Below are 19,275 nucleotides of genomic sequence, written 5' to 3' on the forward strand. Positions count from 1 at the left end.
TCTGTCTCACCCAGTGATTCCATCTTCCATCTGGGCCAGATTCAGGGTAAGGTCCATGGACTTTAAGGGGGGCCAGACCTCGGACTCTGGCTCCAGAAGACTGCACAATCCTCTAGCAGCCCAAGTTTTCTTCTTTTCCCCCGTCTCCCATTCGCGCTCTCTTCTCCTTTCTCCCATCTCACTTCACATACACCCTCTCCTCCACCCCTCCTCCTGCCTTTAGCTCCTCCATCCTCCCACACACTTGCCATTTCTTCCTCTATAAACTTTTCTCCCCTCTGTGCCTACCACTTGCCTTCTCTCTTTGAACCTTCTGTTTCCTCTCCCGTCCACTCTGATTAGGCTTACAAATAATTTGTTTTATATAATTATCATTGCATATCTCATTGGCTTCTAGGCTCTTCTAAGAGTGATGTAAACTATGCGACCCGGTTGTATACAAGGACTTGGCTGCACTTAGTTGAGCGAAATATCTTTTGACAGAGAGGAGTGGCGATGGCAAATGAACAGAGAAGTATGGTCAGAGTAGTTTAGTTTTTAGACTGTTCCTAAAAGTCGTGAGGTTAGAGCCACAAGGGTGGCGTGTGTTGGGTTAATTCCACAGGCTCGAGCCGATGACTGAGAAAGGCCTGTCACCTCTGCTTTTGCATGTGGTTCTGCGGATTATATGAAAGTTGCCCTGTTCAGAGCGGATGTAGAGAGGTGGTTGGTAAGGTTTGATTTTGTTCTGCAGATGTCTGTGAGCGGAGCCATCTGGGCTTCTGTAGGTGATTTCTAGATTTAAAGGGGTGCCAGTGGAGGCTTTATCATTGAGGACATGTGTTTTGTTCCTTTTGTAGGCTGAAAATTAAACTGACTGCAGCATTTTGCACTTATTGTACTTTTTTGAAAGGTAAACAGGTCCAAGTGTAGGACACTGTCGTAGTAAAGGGATAAGTTCAGTAGTGCACCCAGCATCACACAACGATGTTTAGTAGGGATGAAGTATAGTGTGTTTTTTCAGGAGCTTCATTGTGTTTTAAGGGGCTTTAATCATGATCCTATATTTACATGGAGACTGCAGTCTACGTCTCAGGTTATGAATAGCTTCCTGACCTTGACTTTGATAGGAACAGTGTGCCGAAGAAGGTAGCTGATAAACAAATCTGAATCGTTATTTAAGCATGATGCACAGGTCCAGAACCAGGATTTCTTTTTTGAGGGTTGTTACGTTTCAGAATGTTTTGGCTCATCCAGGACTCTCGCCTTAAAGTGTTCTGCTGCATTCATGCATTTGTTTGCCTCCGTGATTGGCAGGTAAATTTGTGTGCCGCACTCTTACGAGTTGCATATGAGTGGCATAGACTGCTGTGGACTCCTAGGATGTTCATTAAGGGTTTAACTTATATGTTGTAGAAGTGAGAGATGGGGAGCGGGAAGGCTTGGGGAACTCCTTATGATACTGAGCTTATGGAAATGTACAGTTTCCAATGGTGACTTTTTCAGACCAGTCCGTGAACAAATTATTGAACCCGTTTAGCAATACATCAGTCACTGATTGCACAGAGTGCAGTAGGATGTTGTGGCACCTCATTTTGAAGGTGGCAGGGAGAGCCTTAGAGGATCAGCATCCTTTGTGATTCTTCATCTGCCATGTCTAGAAGGTCATCACAATCATTTACCACTGTGGTTCCTGTTTCAAGTTTGGTTGGTGTTGAGGATGATGTTCACATCTGTGTGGGTTTGGAGTTTTGTGATTACCATTTTTTCAAGGTTTCAGAGATCTGTACAAGAGCCAGGATATGGTATTTGTGCATAACGCCCATTTGTTTTTCAGGAAAAGGGTAACGATACATGTTTTAGTGGAGGGTGCACGTCACACACGTCAACTTTTAATGGCGGCTGTCATTGGTGCTGCTAAGGATTCCAAGAATGTGGATGCAATGACGGCTGGGTGTGAGCCTCTTGCGTCCTTGGTGAGTCTGAGGCATTATAGTGTGCATCTGTCTTGAGTGCTGACTTTGGTGAAGGGGGCGATTCTCCACAGACTTTGATCAGCATGGAAGTGATTGAAATGGAGAAGTGTGACATGATGGCTGCTCATATATATGTAGTTTCACGGTGAAGAAGGTGCCAACAGAGTTGGTCTCTGTACGCTCTCTCTGTCGCCAATCAGCTCCTTCTGCCCTTTCCTACCAGCTACTCCCTGCTCTACCTTTCATCTCCCCCTTTCTGTTTACTCCACTCCATCGTTTTCTCTTCTTTAAAATGGAGCACACCATATATATGCATCAATCAATCAATTCGTTTTTGTAGAGCGCAACTACTCACCCGTGAGGGTCTCAAGGTTTGGGGGTGGGCTGCAGGCAGAGCCTCATTCGAAGAGCCACGTCTTGAGGTTCTTCCTGAAGATGGTGAGCGTGGGGCTTTGTCTGAGGTGCAGGGGTAGGTTGTTCCAGCTCTTTGCTGTGAGGTAGGCGAAGGACCTTCCTCCGGCAGTGGTTTTCTGTATGCGTGGCATGGTGGCCAGTGCTTGCTGGGTGGAGCGGAGGGATCTGGCGGGGGTGTGGAAGGAGACGCAGTGGTTCAGGTAGGCTGGTGGTGCTGAGAGATGTGGGCCACCAGTAGTCGTCCCATGCTGAGGTGGTGTTTCCGAAGATGAGCTCTGTCTTGTCAGAGTTGAGCTTGAGGCAGCTTTCTCTCATCCAGGTGGTGATGGCTTCCATTCCCGAGCAGAAATTCCTTTTGGTTGTGTCCAGGTCTTCAGTAGGGGAAATGATGAGTTGTGTGTCATTGGCGTATGACACAATGTTCATTCCGTGGCTTCTGACGATGGCTGCAAGAGGGGTCATGTATATGTTAAAAAGAGTTGGACTCAGAGCGGATCCTTGGGGAACTCCGTTGCTGACTCCTGTGGTTTTAGATGTGTAGTGAGGGAGCCTGACCCTCTGAGTTCTTCCGGAGAGGAAGGAGTGGATCCATTTCAGGGCTGTTCCGCTGACTCCTACGTCATGGAGTCTGGTGCATAAAGTGCTGTGGGAGACCGTGTCAAAGGCCGCTGAGAGGTTGAGGAGTATGAGTGCTGCAGCGTGGCCGTGGTCTAGAAGTGATTGGATGTCATCAGTGGGTGCAAGAAGAGTTGTCTCTGTGCTGTAGTTGCTGCGGAACCCGGACTGGGAGCTGTCCAGAGAGTTGACCTCAATGAAATTTCGTAGTTGTGTGTTGATGGCTTTCTCCAGTACTTTGGCCGGGTAGGGTAGCAGCAAGATGGGCCAGAAAGAAGTTCTTTAGTTCTGATGGGTCGGCTGAGGGTTTCTTCAGGAGGGGGCGTACTTTGGTGTATTTCCAGTGCTCAGGGAAGGTGCCAGTGTTGATGGAACGGTTTATCGTGTTCCAGAGCTTGATTGCGATGGATGTGCTGGGTCTGATGTAGATGTGGTGCAGGAAAGGGTCTGTGGGGGCTCCAGAGTGGGTGCTGCTCATGATGCTTTCTGTTTCCTCGATGGTGAGCACGGACCAGTTGTGGATAGTCTGGGTGGGTTCTGGGGATGGGTTGGTCGTAGGTTTTGGTGCTGGGTTGGTTTTCCGGGAGGAAGCTGTCGTAGATGTCTTGGATCTTGCGGTGGAAGAAGGTGGCAAGTTTGTCACAGAGGTCTTGCGACGGGGGGATGCTGGTGGCTTCAGAGGGGGGATTTTTTAACTTGATGACAGAGAAAAGTTACTTCATGTTGTGTGTGGGATAATTTATGCGTTCCTGGAGTGCGTTCTTTCTTACGTTCTTAATATGTCAGGGGTGGATGGTGGTTGCGGCTCCGAAGGAGGCGAGGTCTTCACTGGTTTGGCTATTCTTCCATTTTTTCTCTAGGTGCCTGCGGGTATACATAACCAGCTGCCAATAATATGATAGGGAGACACTCACTTAGGGCTTAGCAACTAACACACATAAACAAATCACATTGTGACAAACATAAATAAAGTGAAACATATTGACCCACTGATAACATCTGAACTCTGTGATGGAAGGTGTTAGAACAATTCCCACATAAAGTCTACCAAATGTCAGACCTTAGTGTTGGTACTTCAGCTTAGTTTGTTTTCAATTTCGCACTGCTGCACAATTTGTACCAATTTCTTGTTGTCATTAAGAAGCCTCCTGGGTGCTATTGGCCTGCATGGAAGTCCACCACTTTTTCTCTCTTTTTAATCTTTCAGTCTGGTTTTCTTGGTGACAGCCATCTTGTTTGAATGGCCAGGGACATAAACAGTTAGCACTCTAGTCATTGGCTGTCCCCTAAGTGCAGGCCATGTGATTTTGGTTGACCACTCACAGGTCCGCGCAGCAGGTGCAATGCTAGTACGCCAAGCCATTTGGGTCACCCCTTGTCCAACTGGGGTGAGGAGCCAGGTACTGTGCTGTTTCTATTTCACTTCCTGGACTTACACCCCCGATGGTTAACTCCTCAGAAAACCTCATTGCTTTTAGGTCCCAACAGTTTCCTCTGCTGCTTGAAGTGCCTAGCATACTTCATTCCCTACATAATTATACTGAGGATGGCTTCCATATCACTCCACCAAACATGAATCCCCCTCCATTGGGCAGATCCAATATGAATGTTTCTCCTCCACTGTGAGGTCAGGTATTGAAAGTGGCTTAATTAACCCCTTGGGTGCCAAGGACATAATGGTTACGTCCTCAGCTGCATCGCTTGGGTGCACAGGACATAACTATTATGTCCTGGACCCGTCCCACTGTGGGCCTCCCACCATCCTCCCCTGGGCAGGGATGGAAGGGGAATTACTTCCCCTTCTACCCCTGACCGCCCACCCCACCCCAGTCATGTCTGACAGCCTATTTTAATTAGGCCGATCTGCCCCTGGGGGGGCAGAAGCCACAAGACACCAGGGATCATTTTTTTCTTTTTTTAGATGTGGGGAGCAACTCCTTAGGTCAGGGTTGCTCCCCTGGGGGGCAAATTGTTTTTAGGCCATTTCTGCCTCCTTGGGAGCAGATCAGCCTATTTTTATTAGGCCAGTCTGCCCCCAACGGGGCAGAAACCACTAGACACCAGGGATTTTTTTTTTGCACGTCAATTTCACGCAAGGGGAGCGACCCCTTAGGCAAGGGTTGCTCCCCTGGGGGGGGGCATTTTTATTTTAGGCCATTTCTGCCCACCTTGGGGGCAGATCGGCCTATTTTTCTTAGGCCAATCTGTCCCCAAGGGGGGCATAAACCACCAGTCACCAGGGATTTATTTTTTTTGTGCCAATTTCATGCAACAGGGGCGACCCCTTAGGCAAGGTTTGCTCCCCTGGGGGGGGAATTTATTTTAGGCCATTTCTGCCCCCCCCTGGATTTTGGGACGCTGCCATCTAGAAAAATCTACGAGACCTAGACACATCTGAAAACTAAACATCTGGGTGAGTCCAGGGTGGTGTGCTTCACATGTACCCACACCATTTTCTTACCCAAAATGCCCTGCAAACCTTCAACTTTGCTTGAAATCACACATTTTTGCCACATTTTTGTGATGGAACCGGAATCTGAAGGGAATCCACAAAATTCCTACCAACCAGCATTGTTGCATCTATACCAATAAAATTCTTCCCGCTTCTCAAGCCTAAACATGTTTTTTTTCAAACTTCCCTTTTGGACTTGCTTTGGTTCCCCCTCAGTTTCAATAAAAGTTTTGGCTCTTTCCTGTCACAAGCACTTGCCTCACCTACACAAGTGAGGTATCATTTTTATCGGGAGACTGAGGGGAACGGTGGTTGGGAGGAAATTGGTGCCAGTGCCGTGATCCCACACAGAAATGTGGGGAAAATTTGTTTTTTTATCTAAATTTGAGGTTTGCTGAGGATTCTGGGTATGAAAACACTGGGGGATCTCCACGCAAGTCACACCTCGCTGGACTCCATCGGGTGTCTAGTTTTCAGAAATGTCTGGGTTTGGTAGGTTTCTTTAGATGGCTGCTGAGCCCAGGACCAAAAACCCAGGTGCCCCACCCCCGCAAAAACAGGTAGTTTTGTATTTGATAATTTCTATGTGTCCACATAGTGTTGTGGGGCATTTCCTGTCGCGGGAACTATGCCTACCCATACAAGTGAGGTACCATTTTGATCGGGAGATGTGGGGAATGCTGGCTGGAAGGAAGTTTGTTCTCCCCTCAGATTCCAGAACTTTGCAGCACCCAAAAGTGAGGAAAACATTTTTTTTGCCAAATTTTGAGGTTTGCTAAGGATTCTGGGTAAAAGAACCTGGTGAGAGCGCCACAGGTTACCCCATCCTGGGTTCCCCTAGGTGTCTAGTTTTCAGAAATGTCCAGGTTTGCTACGTTTTCCTAGGTGCCGGATGAGCTAGAGGCCAAAATACACAACTAGGCACTTTTCAAAAAACAGGTCAGTTTTCTTTGGGAAAATGTGATGTGTCCATGTTGTGTTTTGGGGCATTTCCTGTTGCAGGCACTAGGCTTACCCACACAACTGCTTTACCATTTTTATCAGGAGACTTGGGGGCATGCTGGGTGGAAAGAAATTTGTGACTCCACTCATACTCCAGAACGTTCTATCACCGAAATGTGAGGGAAAGGTGTTTTTTTTGCCAAATTTTGAGGTTTGCAAAGAATTCCGGGTAACAGAACCTGGCGAGAGTCCCACAAGTCACCCTATTCTGAATTCCCCTAGATGTGTAGTTTTGAAAAATGCACAGGTTTGGTAGGTTTCCCTAGGTTCCGGCTGAGCTAGAGAACGAAATTCACAGCTAGGCACTTTCCAAAAAACACGTCAGATTTCAATGTAAAAATGTGATGTGTCCATGTTGCGTTTCCTGTGGCTGACATTAGGCCTACCCACACAAGTGACATATCATTTTTATCGGGAGACTTGGGGGACCACAGAATAGAAGAACAAGTGTTATTGCCCCTTGTCTTTACCTACATTATTTCCTTCCAAATGTAAGACAGTGTGTAAAAAAGACGTCAATTTGAGAAATGCCCTGTCATTCACATGCTAGTATGGGGACCCCAAAATTCAGAGATGTGCAAATAACCACTGCTTCTCAACACCTTATCTTGTGCCCATTTTGGAAAGGTTTCCTTGATACCTATTTTTCACTCTTTATATTTCACCAAATGAATTGCTGTATACCCGGTATACAATGAAAACCTATTGCAAGGTGCAGCTCCTTTGGCTCTGGGTACCTAGGGTTCTTGATGAGCCTACAAGACCTATATATCCGTGCAACCAGAAGAGTTCAGCAGACGTAATTGTATATTGCTTTCAAAAATCTGCCATAGTTGGAAAAAGTTATAGCAGAAAACGTGAACAGAAATGGCTTTTTTTCACCTCAATTTCAATATTTGTTTTTATTTTAGCTGCTACTTTCTGTAGGAAAACCTTAAATAATCTACAGAAATAACCCCTTGCTGAATTCAGAGTTTTGTCTACTTTTTCAGAAATGGTTAGCTGTCCGGGATCCAGCAATGGTTTCACACCCATTTCTGTCACTAACTGGAAGGAGGCTGGAAGCACAAAAAATAGTAAAAATGGAGTATGTCCCAGTAAAATGCCAAAATTGTGTTGAAAAATGTGTTTTTCTGAATCAAGTGTGCCTGTTCCTGAAAGCTGGGAAGATGGTGATTTTAGCTGCACAAACTCCTTGTTGATGCCATTTTCAGGGAAAAACCACAAGCTTTCTTCTGCAGCCCCTTTTTTCCCATTTAAAAACAAAACAAAATTTTAGCTGTATTTTCGCTAATTTCTTGGTCTCCTCCAGTGGAACCCACAAACTCTGAGTACCTCTAGAATCCCTACGATGTTGGAAAAAAAGGACACAAATTTGGCATGGGTAGCTTATGTGGACAAAAAGTTATGAAGGCCTAAGCGCGAACTGCCCCAAATAGCCAAAAAAAGGCTCAGCACCTGAGGGGAAAAGGCGTGGCTGCAAAGGAGTTAATGCACACTGCTGGGCTAAGCAGGAAGGAAGTCATTGACCTGATAACAAGACATTCTTTTGACTTGCTCTGTTTAATTGAAATTTGGCTCAAAGACAGGCGGAAGATAATTTCACTGATTTAATACTCCACCCTACTCATTATTATGCAACTGTCCCGCTGTGAAAATTAGGGAAGAGTTGCAGTAATAATTTAAAAAACTGGTAAAATATTTAACACATAATGCTTAGCTATAGCAAAAGCTGAAATACTAACTGCTACTTTACCCATAACTACAAATACTTTTATCTCCATTATGCTTATTTACTGCTCCCGCAGTTCCTCAACCACCTCGATATTGAAGTTATTTGATGCCATTTTGGCCTTTGCCTATCAAAAACGTTACTCTATAATTCTCGGAGACTTGAACTGTCCTCAAAACTGTAACCTTACCCAGAGTTTGGCATACAAAAGGCCTTGGAGTACCCGCGGATTTTCAACTACGATGAGTTCAGTTACGAAAACTATTTTAGCTGGACAATTGCAATGACCGATTGCTTACTACTCTGTCTAAGTGTAAATGAGGAAAAAGAAAAAAAAAATCTTCTTGGTTCTCCCAATCCTTAGTCAAACTTTTTTCTCAAGTAGCTCTTTTTTGTTTTACATTTATCTTAGCAACACAGCTCAACATGTTATAGTACATATGGAAAGATTTAAACGAGTTAGTATGCCCGCATCACATGTTTGCACATGGCTACTTTACAGATCACAATATTTTTGCATGCAGCCCACAAATCACTACCTTGGTAGTAGAAGTAATGAAGGATAATCATCTCGTGAACATCCAGCAGTTTTTTGTACTCCTTCAACCAGGTTATAATAATCCCACACAGCGATTCCGCCTAAAAAAAGGAAAAGAAAACGTTAAGAACAAGATCCTAAAAAATACACATTATGATCGAATGTTGCTTGCTCACATGCACATTTGTGCACCACCCCTTTAACACACAACAACCAGCCGCTCCCCGCGGTAGCCTCTCATGATCTTTGCAGCATCTCCAGATCTCGTTCATGGCACGCCGCAACCTGTAGTCCAACCTCCAGTTAGTTATCCTGGTAATCATAATGTACATGATAAATTAGTCTTCCACTGTGGGGTAATATAGATTTCAAAGCGAATGTTCATCAGTCTTACAGTGTCCCAATCAGTCTATCATCCGTTTGGCTCAAGTCTATTTTGGAACATCTCCCTTCACACCTTGGTGCTTGGTGCCTTCAAAGCTTTCCATTACATTACAATATTTCTTTTAGTGATTACCATCAGCAAGTTTATGAATCCTTAGCCAAAATTAAAGTAGAAGTCCAACAAGCCGAGCCTAAGTGGAGAGTCAGTTATCTGCCTGACCTTAAAGTGCCATATTCTAGCAAGCTCTTTCATTACAAGAATGCAGTATGTACTATGCGCTCAGATGTTTTCACATCAAAATAGGCAACGTTAAAAATAAATAAAAGAAGCATGTAGAATCATTATTAAACCCCCCCAGTTGTGCATATCGTTCTCAAGATTCTTGCCATACTTCAGCACATTTTGTGTTGTTAAAAACAAATTGGTTATCATTCCAAACCGTACTACATCCCATACCTTTCTTAGGAATCTTGTAACCTCCTCTTCAGTCTCCTTGGACAGCTTCGACACACACATGCCTGAATCGTCATCCCCTAATGAATCTAACTTACTTCAAATTAATTATCTTGACGTGCCTGGCAGAGGCTAATTTGCACATAGTTAATCTTTCACTTTGGCCGAGTCCCCATTGAACTCAAACATGTTGTGGTCAAGTAAACCTAGACCCTCAACTGATAAAGGCCAAGCACTCTCACCATTTTTTGCCAAAATGTAAAAAAGTGCTGTGGCAAAATAACTATGCTTGATTATAGAAACCAGGAAACTGCTAAATAATGCTCACAGGTGCCTTCGCCTCAACAAAAGTCCCAGGGTCCACTCTTGCTGCTGTTCTGTATGATCTCAGGATATCTACTGAACATCATTTCACCTTTGTCTTAATCCTGCTTGATTTACTGGCAGCTTTTGACACTGGTGACCACGCAATCTTGCTATCCAGACGATAAAAGCTGTGGTCTTAATGGTACTGTTCTAACTTGGTTCTCATCTAAGTAACACTTCTCAAAGAGTCTTGTTAGGCAACTTTCTTTCTGATTCGATCTGTACTACCAGTGGTGTGCCTCAAGGTTCCATCCTCTTGTTATATTTATTTAATATCTACATCTTTCCTCTTATGCAGATTATGGATTATTTCAGCTGTAGGTTTTATACCTATGCTACGTTATTCAGTTCATTTTTTATTCTCATGGCAGTTGACCCTGCTCAACCACCCAACAAAAATTGCCTTTGTAATGTATAGAGCTGTATGGACCTAAACTGGTTCAAAATTATCATTGGCAAAATGCAGGCCCTTACAGTAGACAGGGACCTCAACCTGGGCTCCCTCTTTTTAGTCTTATACCTTAGACCTATTTCCTACCTCACGGTCCTGTGGCAAAGCCTGGGTGTTAAACTAAATAGGAAACTGATGTTGGCTTTTGAGTTATCTGCTATTGTTTCATCTTGTGCCTTTTGGATGTGTAAACTAAGACCAATTCTGTCATTGCTTTCCTTGAAAATTATGAAATTGGTAATTGGGCAATGATTGGTTCAAGATTAGATTCTTGAAATTTTGTAATTTTGAGCTACCTCCTTCAAAAACCTAATGCATTCAAAATCTAGAACCAGACTTGTGAATTAACGCCCATGTCTGTCCATTCAGAGTAGGATCATTTTCATAACGCTCTTTTTCGTTCATAAATGACGTCCCAAAATATGTTTCAACTAGTTCCCTTCATTCCTTAGCGTTTCTTCTTCTTGTTAAGCCCACTTTCAAAAAATCAACTTATTACGATAAAGCCTTCTCTGAAGCTTCTTGCTTCTTCCTTTAGATTTAAAGACCACATCCTCTCTTAGTTTATGTAAGAATATAAACTGAAAACTTTACTTTTTTTTCTTGACTCCCTTTGTTTCCTGGATTGAGGGCCTGTTAGGTTCAGAGACCTTCAGGTGTACGCACGATTTATATGCAATTCTTCACATAACATAACCCACAACCAAGAGACAGGAACCGGTATACTAAGTACATGATGACGTTGACATGCACACAGTAACAATCTTAAAATTCACTCACATCAGTTAGTGAAAGGTCACAAAATAGATCTCACCTTGGTGCCCCTGCTATTGGGAAAACTGAAAGCCAGCAAAGTCCTGTTTCTTTGTTCATTAAAAAGTACTAGTAATCCATTGTTTAAATGCTAAACCATTAATATTCATGGTTTAGTTTAGTTATTCGACAGAAGGATGCTGTCAACATGAAAATATAAAACTCGTTGAACGCAGAGGGGTAAGGCGGTCAACGGTCCTAGAACCTACACTTCTCTGCCTCAGTAAACATTCACAGGGAAAGCGCTCACAGCGCTAATGGAATGCCTCCTTGACTTAGAGTAAAGCACCTCAGCTCTTTGCGCTGCCTTGTCTTAGTCCATATCTATGAGGCCATGCACACAGGGTGGCTTTACGTAGCCTCTTAGATATGATTGATAGGTCTATGCCATTGGCGCGTCATAAAAAGTGACGCGCAGTGGCGCAGGCCTCTTATAAAGGAGGCCCTCTATCTTTGCTTTTTTGGATGACAGGACCAATAACATTGATGAGGAGGCGGGGAGTATCATCCTTTGAAAAGTATAATTTAAAGATATTGAATAAGGTTCACGACTTCATCAAAGGAGACTTCACAGAAGTGTACCATGCCTAGTGCAGCATTATGTACTGAAACAGCCTTGACAGATTGTTTAGTACAGGGCATGCACCACTCACGATAATGTTCAAAGAGCCATGCAACAAAATGTATTCAGTCATCCATTACAAATGAAGCTTCCTACAATGTCAGCCACACAATGATTCTTAAAACCTGTCTTCAGTATTGTATTGCACATTGAGGATAGCTATTCATACCACTGGTGTGAAGCTGCATTAAGTAAAGTAGTTAGTATTAGCATTTCATAAGCAGACATCTGCTGTTAATAATAGGTGATACCCCGAGATGCATAGGTTTGTACTAAATAATAAAAACAATACAAACTTTACTAAAAAAATCATCTGCATGCAGTGAAGGAATTGAGGTTGCAGTCTGCATTAAAAGTGCTAACTCAGGTAAATAAAGGGCAGAAACAGAATGAATGTGAACAATCAAATATAGTTATTATTTTTACAAGACAGGGCAATCGCCTTCTCTTGTGCTGTATGTTTTGTGTATGTGTGTGTGGGACTTTACTGTTTTTAGGCCGCTTCTGATGTGGGTCCTTAGTTGTAGGCATGCTTCAAGACCAACATTTTACACAACAGTATTTCGGTTTCCTAAATCCTTTTGACAGCGACCTCATTAGTTAGTTAGTTCAACTACCTTCTCTTTGAAGGAAATAAGACACTCTGACATGTAAAAATGGAGGTCCCTGAGCAGTGTAGTTTGATCCTTGTGATTGGGGCGGACTCATGCATCTCTGCATCTAAAAAATGACTTTCTTCTTCCTACATAGGATGTTCACGACCTTCTTGCTGCTGGTAAGGCATCCAAATTTCTTAAAACGCAGTCCAACAAAAAGGGCGCGGAATTGTCTCAGCTGGTCCTGCAGGGCATGGATAAAAAGCTGCAGAAACTGAAGAGGAACAGTCCTGAATACCAGCAGCAGGAGCGTTTTTACGAAGAGGCCATGACGAATGCTTTCTATAACCTGATAGTAAGTATGAACATGGAAGCGGGGGAGGCGGGTTTACCTGATAGAGTCTGGCTTCTGTCATAACAGACCTGCAGTGGCCGTACAGCCACTGTGGCTTCTGTGCGCCTTTCAAGTAAACTAAACACAAACCGAGTCTGTCTCTATCTTTAGCCGGTAACTAGTAGCGCACTCTACTGGTGAGTGCGAAAGGCGCCACCAGCATTTAGCTCAGTGTTTTCCAACAGGTCAGGAGTGGAAGTCCAAAAAAAATGTAGAGGAAGATACAAACATATACCAAACCTAGAATCCTAAAATACATTGAGAAAGCCATGAGGTGGACTTCTTAATACAAGAGCGTTATGTATATATGCAACCACGCACCACTAACACAGCAGGCATGGACTTCCAGTGATCTTTTCTACTACATGTGTGGGGTACACACACTACATGAACTGTGATCATGCACTGTGTGCATTACTCAGATATAGAGAACATGGGTGGTAGCCTTTGGCTGAGTGGCGTGTCCAGTGCCCTTCAGAGCACTCAGATACATCTACCATGGTATTCTAAATTTGATCCCAGAACTCTATTAATCTTCTGAATACTGCACAAAGATGTTGGTCTAGCTGGGTTTCGGTTACCTCGCCTATCCGCTCTTGATTGTCCACTATTTTTTGTTTTATGATGATGCTCATTTCATGTGTCACTGTATATCAGTCACTGAATTGTATTCTTTATTTATTACCACTTAGAATTCTTTATAAAGATTGCCTGTATTGCAGGGCCTGTCTTATTTTGGGCCCTATTTAGAATATTTGTGTGGGTGCTTGGTGCTGGGGTACTGGGTGCAAAGCGTGTATGGACCCACAGTGTATCCTAAGCCTACTGGGGCTAAGACACTTAGCACAGAGTGGAGGCCACACCCCGTGTACACTGGGCACAGCTGGAGCCCATACTCTGAAGAAATGAGGTACTGAGCATAGGATGTGGCCTAAGCCGGTACTGGGTGCTGGGATACACATGGGGCCAGATTTACAAGGCCCTAGCGCCTCCTTGGGCCACATTAGCATACTTGTTTTTACGTTAATATGGCTCACCAAGGCCAAAATCGCAACACCATATTTACAAAGTGGCACAATGCATGAATAGCGCCACATTATGCCTGCACCAGCCATAATGTATGCAAGGGGGGCATTCCGGCATTAGGAGGCCCACACAAATGGTGCAATGAAATCTACAAGAATACATTGCACAATTTTTTGAGTCATTTTTTACGCCTGCTCACAGCAGGCGTTAAAAGGTCACACCCATTGAAGTCAACGGGCCTTCTTGCACTTTGCTACACTAGCTTCAACATTTTTTACGCTAATGCAGCAAAGCTCCACAATGGCGTCAAAAAGTTTGATGCTATTGGCCTAGCATGCGACATGGTGCATTGTATTGTAAATACAGCGCACCCATGGTGTCCTTAGGTGGCAGTGAGATGGCGCAAGAAATCTGGTGCATCAGTACTGATGCGCCAGATTCTTGTAAATTTGGGCCATGGCATTTGTAGATTCTCTGCCGAGATGGTACAAGGGACGGGGTTCCTGGCACTGTTGTAGGTCATGCCCCATGGGCACCAACTGCCAGTTGTACTCAGCAGGTCACATCGTGTGCTTCAGGTATGCTTGCGCCAAGTAGGCGCTAGTGGTAGGAGCTAAAGTATAGCATAACAAAACCAAAAGAAATACTGAAAATAAATGGTAAGTAGACGTTATGGTTGGCTACTACACTTTAATGTGTTTTTAAAAAACATAATTAGACACTTTATAAATAATTTAATTTAAAGAGCTGTTAGGGCTACTATGGAAACCCTAAACAGTACTGAAAGTTATGTTTACCTACCTCATCTATAAGCCCCCAATGCACTGCTCGTGAATTCACCCTTCCCACCTTAGATGGTATTATCAATGACATCTTGATGACATGGAGGTTGATTTTACTTAAAAGTTGACTTTTAGAACTTGGGTTTTGACAGTTCATTATAGACAGAATATTTCCCTGTCGGAAACAGGCATCTCACACTATCCAGAACGTATACAGATATCTCATCTACCTCCCGGATTCTTATGAATTAACTCAAAAATATAGTTCAAGTGGATTCTTGTGGCCGCATAAGATAAATGGCTTGAATGAATATCCTTCACCAGGAGAGTGTTCGATTTAAAACCAATGAGGTGAAATTTCAAAATAGTTTGTAAAAGGTTTATTCACTTTGTACCCACAGCGCTATTAACTTAAGATTTGTGACTTCATTTCAGGAAACTGCTCTATTGAATGCCGGTTATAGTCCTCTCTGAACCACCTGAACTAATTGTGGGGGGATTCCTAAGAGGCCGAAGATACCGAAGACACTGATGTTTCGTGTTACATAAATCCATGGAACATGTGTTTACCTGTGATATAGACACATTACGAACTTATTTTTGAATATATAATGAGTTGCGTATTCATGAACATTTCCAGTTGATACGAGCCCGTAATACAGGTATTTATCCGGTTTGTTATTGTATGCAAGACCCAGAAACATGAAGATCTTTGCTGCGGTACCTAAGGTCCATTAGTAAGGCTGGACACCCAGTGCAATTTTCCAGTCCTTCATCCCTGCTGCTCATCCTGTTTGTCAGCAGGGTTCGGATGCAGGGCCACTGATATAGCACAACCTTCTAGACATAATAAAAAGAATCTGGAAGAGGGAGTTTTGTATGTTTTTTTTTTTTAAAGTATTAACTCAAGTGTTGTTAAGGGAGAACGGAAAGTTGGTTGCTATTGGTAAGTAAAACTCAAGAAACTGTGGTGGGACAAAACCATTGGGAACTGGGTCACAAGTTTCACCATTTATGCATCCATAGTTGGTGAGAAATACCTTCGTATCACACTACAGCTATCGGCCTATATTTCCATAATAGAGCCAGTGACTTCCCAGGGCATGACTGGTGCCTATCCGGCACAAGATTCAGGCACATGAAGGGTAATATGCCTAAACAACATTGGATTAGATGGAGGTTAAGTTATGATACGCAGTGGACAATGCAGGCCTCGGCATGCATAGAAATGGCAATTCCTTTCGTTCCCCCTAAGAATTTACAGACAGAAATCTCACATATTGGCAATTAAACAGTCTGCTTTGAATGTATTTCCTTCAGATTGAAACACATATTTTCATTCTACTTCAGCCAGGAACACCAAAAAAGTGCTTCAAGAAAAACAGGAAGGGAAGCAGAAGGAGTCTCCTTAACCCTAAAGAACCTAACCTGCAAAAAGCCTTGTCTACAATTATGGGCTCATTTGATGACCAAACCATCCCCTTCTTGATGGATCTAATTGGTTCAGTGTGGGTTTGGTAAAAGAGAAAGAGCCCAAAAACTACAGATTGATTTATGATCTGTCATATCTAAGGATAGGTCAGATTATAAATCAGTATGTAGTTTGGAGCATGCAGTGAGATATACATCCTTTTACCAGGCTATTGCTAAGCTACAATAATTGAATTAAGATGTCTTGATGGCGATATCCAATACAGAGACTACATTCAGCCTCTTGCTGGTGCGCAAAAATGATTTCAAGATCCTGGGCTTCACATTCAAGGGCACATTTTACATGAAAACTGCATGCCCGTGGGTTAGTCAGTTGCCTGCTAACATTTTTAGACTATTTTTGTATCTTAAAATAGGCAACAAGGGTCACATTAGAGACTGATATTTTTATGCATCACCTGGACTTTTCTTCTGAGGTTTCCCAGGCTCACCAGTTTTCAATAGAAACTTTCAGGGGTTTTATTGTCTTATGCAAGGTTTTTTCCAATATTTTTAATAAGTTTTATACATACACATGCAGCAGAACAAACCTGTCCCAACTGTAAGAGACATACTGTTGAGGACATACAGAATGGTAACCAAACCTTCTCCCCAGGGCCTGAGCTGGATCATGAATCCCAACATAACCTTGCATAGTGTGATTCTACCTTGCACGTCTTCCTCACATCTGTGCTTTGGTCCTTCTTTCCTGTCTAACTGCCTTCCATGTCCCCTTATGCAAAGTTTTGGGTGTCATTTAAACAGTGGATACGTCTGAGGGCTCAACCACCAGACTCTTCTTTCTAGGGGTCGAGATGGACTCTTTTAAGGGCATCTGCTGATTACTCACAGCCAAAGTGCTCCCTTTCCAGGAAGCTCTGGAATCTTGTTTTACACCCTCTCCCAAGATGTTTCTGCACCAGCACCATGTCCTGATCAGGTAGGTATACTTTGCCGTGCTAGTCATTTTCATGTTTAGGGCCTTCTCAACACATATTGTGTAGCCCTTGTCAGGGCCCAGGGTCGATTATTACCAAACCATGCTCTCCAAAGAGGTGAGGCAGGACATGTGGATCTGGGCCCTCCGCTTGTAGAATTTAATGGTACACTCACCATCCATTGCCAGCTGCTTCCAACTTTGACCTGGCTTTGGACACTCACATAGCTGGTAGATTTGGTAGCAGAACAAGTGGTAGCTGGAAATGTGACTTTCCTGTAGCTCTTTTTAACAGTGGTTGCTGTACAGGTGCTTTGTGAAGCACGATGGATATTCTTCTGGTCAGACAGCATGTGTCAACATTAGCTTCCATCAATAACCAGAGCATGCAATACCCCTTTGTGCTTAACAAATTATTTTGCTTGCTGCACAACATTCTTTCTGTAGGAAGACTAGACCCAACAACTGGATTTTATGTTGATGTTATGTGGACTCAGCAACAGCTTCCACCTCCTTTGCATTGTTGGTGCTCTCTAAAAAATAAACCAAATGAAAAGTGAAATATAGTCTCCTGTTCCCAGCAGGCAGATCATCTCTTATCAAACGCCCTCAATATGAACTCTTTATACCAAATATCCTCTGTGGTTATGTTCCCCTTCTGCGCTGGCCTAGCCCCACATCTACGGAAGGCAACCCATGGGTGTCACAGAGATACAGATAGCTTTCCTGGCGTCGGGGTATGAAATAGTCACCAGGTTTTTCTACCCTCACCCCTGTCCTAGTGTAGGTTCTTAAGAGATCTACAGATTCAGCTGTGGTTCCAACACTTTTCTCCCTATGCTTTGAGGTGCATTCATAACGTGAATGGATCCCTGCAGAGTAACTGACGCATGGTAGACTTGCTTGCTCTGCCTTCAAACACCTCTTATCCTAATGGTCTCCAATTCTGGTCTCCGATTCTGGTCTGTAATTTGTGGCATTTCTCGGTTACCTGCTATAGATCTAGTGTCATGATATAACTTGTAAAATATTCCTCTTTGTACAGTCGCTTACCCAGAAATCACCCCATCCCTTTGCATGATGTTTTTATCAGAAGGGAGAAGAAATTCTGCACTCATCACTCCATCTCGAACAAAAAGTCCCATAACACAAATATGGCAGCCTCCATAGCAGTATCAGAGACTTATGTCAATGAGCATCACAAATTTAAAAACAAGCAGTCTTAAGTCACAGAGTGGTAGAGGCCACGGAAAAGAAATGTTGGAATGTACTGCACACTAAGACATGTTAAACTGCATTATCCGACTGCTTTAGTCATGGCTGTTCTGTTTTTACAACCAAAGTGTATTAGTTAAATATTGTACACATTGGATACTGTACATACTTCCCTGATGTAATGTCTGTTTTCCCAAAAATATTGGCCTTTTACTCATTGTTCACCTAAGCGACTGTTATACCCTGCTACAATATACTGTAACATAACTAATTTACTAATGTATATACCCCTAATGGCTTCAGCGCAGACACCTCAGATCTTACCCATCATGAGTGAGAGTCACACATCTGCAGGCGCGGCCCGTCCTTTAGTGCGGACAGGCCACGCCCCCCCCCGCCTTTTGCACCTCATGAAAAAAGTCAGCCTGACAGACACTCTTCATGTTCAGGTCAGGCAGCTAGGAGCAGACATGCACGATTTGCGCAGACTCCTGGCTGCCTGAGCTGAACTTTGCTGGGCTGAAGAGGTCACAGCTCCTGTGGGCGTGACCTCCTCAGCTCAGCAACAGTGCCTCGAGGCCCTCCCTCGGGTGACGAGGGAAGCGTCACCCATTGACTTCGACCTGGGGCCTTCAGGTTTAAGCTCTGAAGCGCCCAGGGCGAGTGTCAATCAGTGACACCTCGTCACAGAATTGGGTCTGATCAGCAGTCTCACTGACCCCATCCCACTCTGTGACGAAGTTGGGACTGCTGCCTTCCCTCGTTGGCTGACTTAAGGTCAGCCAACGAAGGAAGGCAGCAGTCCCATCCCTCCTGGGACTTCCGAGGCTGAAGGTAAGTGTGTGATCTTTTTAAATGAATGTTTGGAGCGTGCGTGTATGTTTGAATCTTGATGAGTGTTGTTAATGGATGTGCGTGCGTGTGTGTGTGAAAGAATGAGTGTGAGTGTGCTTCCCGCCCGCCCCCCTCCCCCCTAAAACTGCCGGCCGCCACTGCACATCTGGAGGTCAATTTTACTTTTCATTCACACTGGGCTGTATCTCGCACGAGTTGAGGA

At 43.8% G+C, this 19,275-nt stretch overlaps 1 protein-coding gene across 1 annotated transcript in view; it reads left to right on the plus strand.

Annotated features, from left to right (window-relative positions):
• The window catches only part of LOC138283656 (uncharacterized), a 426,145-nt gene extending 410,479 nt beyond the window's left edge, over positions 1-15,666 (plus strand). The window contains exons 8-9 of the mRNA XM_069221591.1: positions 12,549-12,749; positions 15,032-15,666. Of these exons, the coding sequence (XP_069077692.1) occupies positions 12,549-12,749; positions 15,032-15,070 (240 nt within the window). The 3' untranslated portion in view covers positions 15,071-15,666. The remainder of the gene's footprint in view (positions 1-12,548; positions 12,750-15,031) is intronic.
• Positions 15,667-19,275: the final 3,609 nt, after the last annotated feature.

This window comes from Pleurodeles waltl, chromosome 3_1 (assembly GCF_031143425.1).
Source record: "Pleurodeles waltl isolate 20211129_DDA chromosome 3_1, aPleWal1.hap1.20221129, whole genome shotgun sequence".
Classification (NCBI taxonomy): Eukaryota; Metazoa; Chordata; class Amphibia; order Caudata; family Salamandridae; genus Pleurodeles; species Pleurodeles waltl.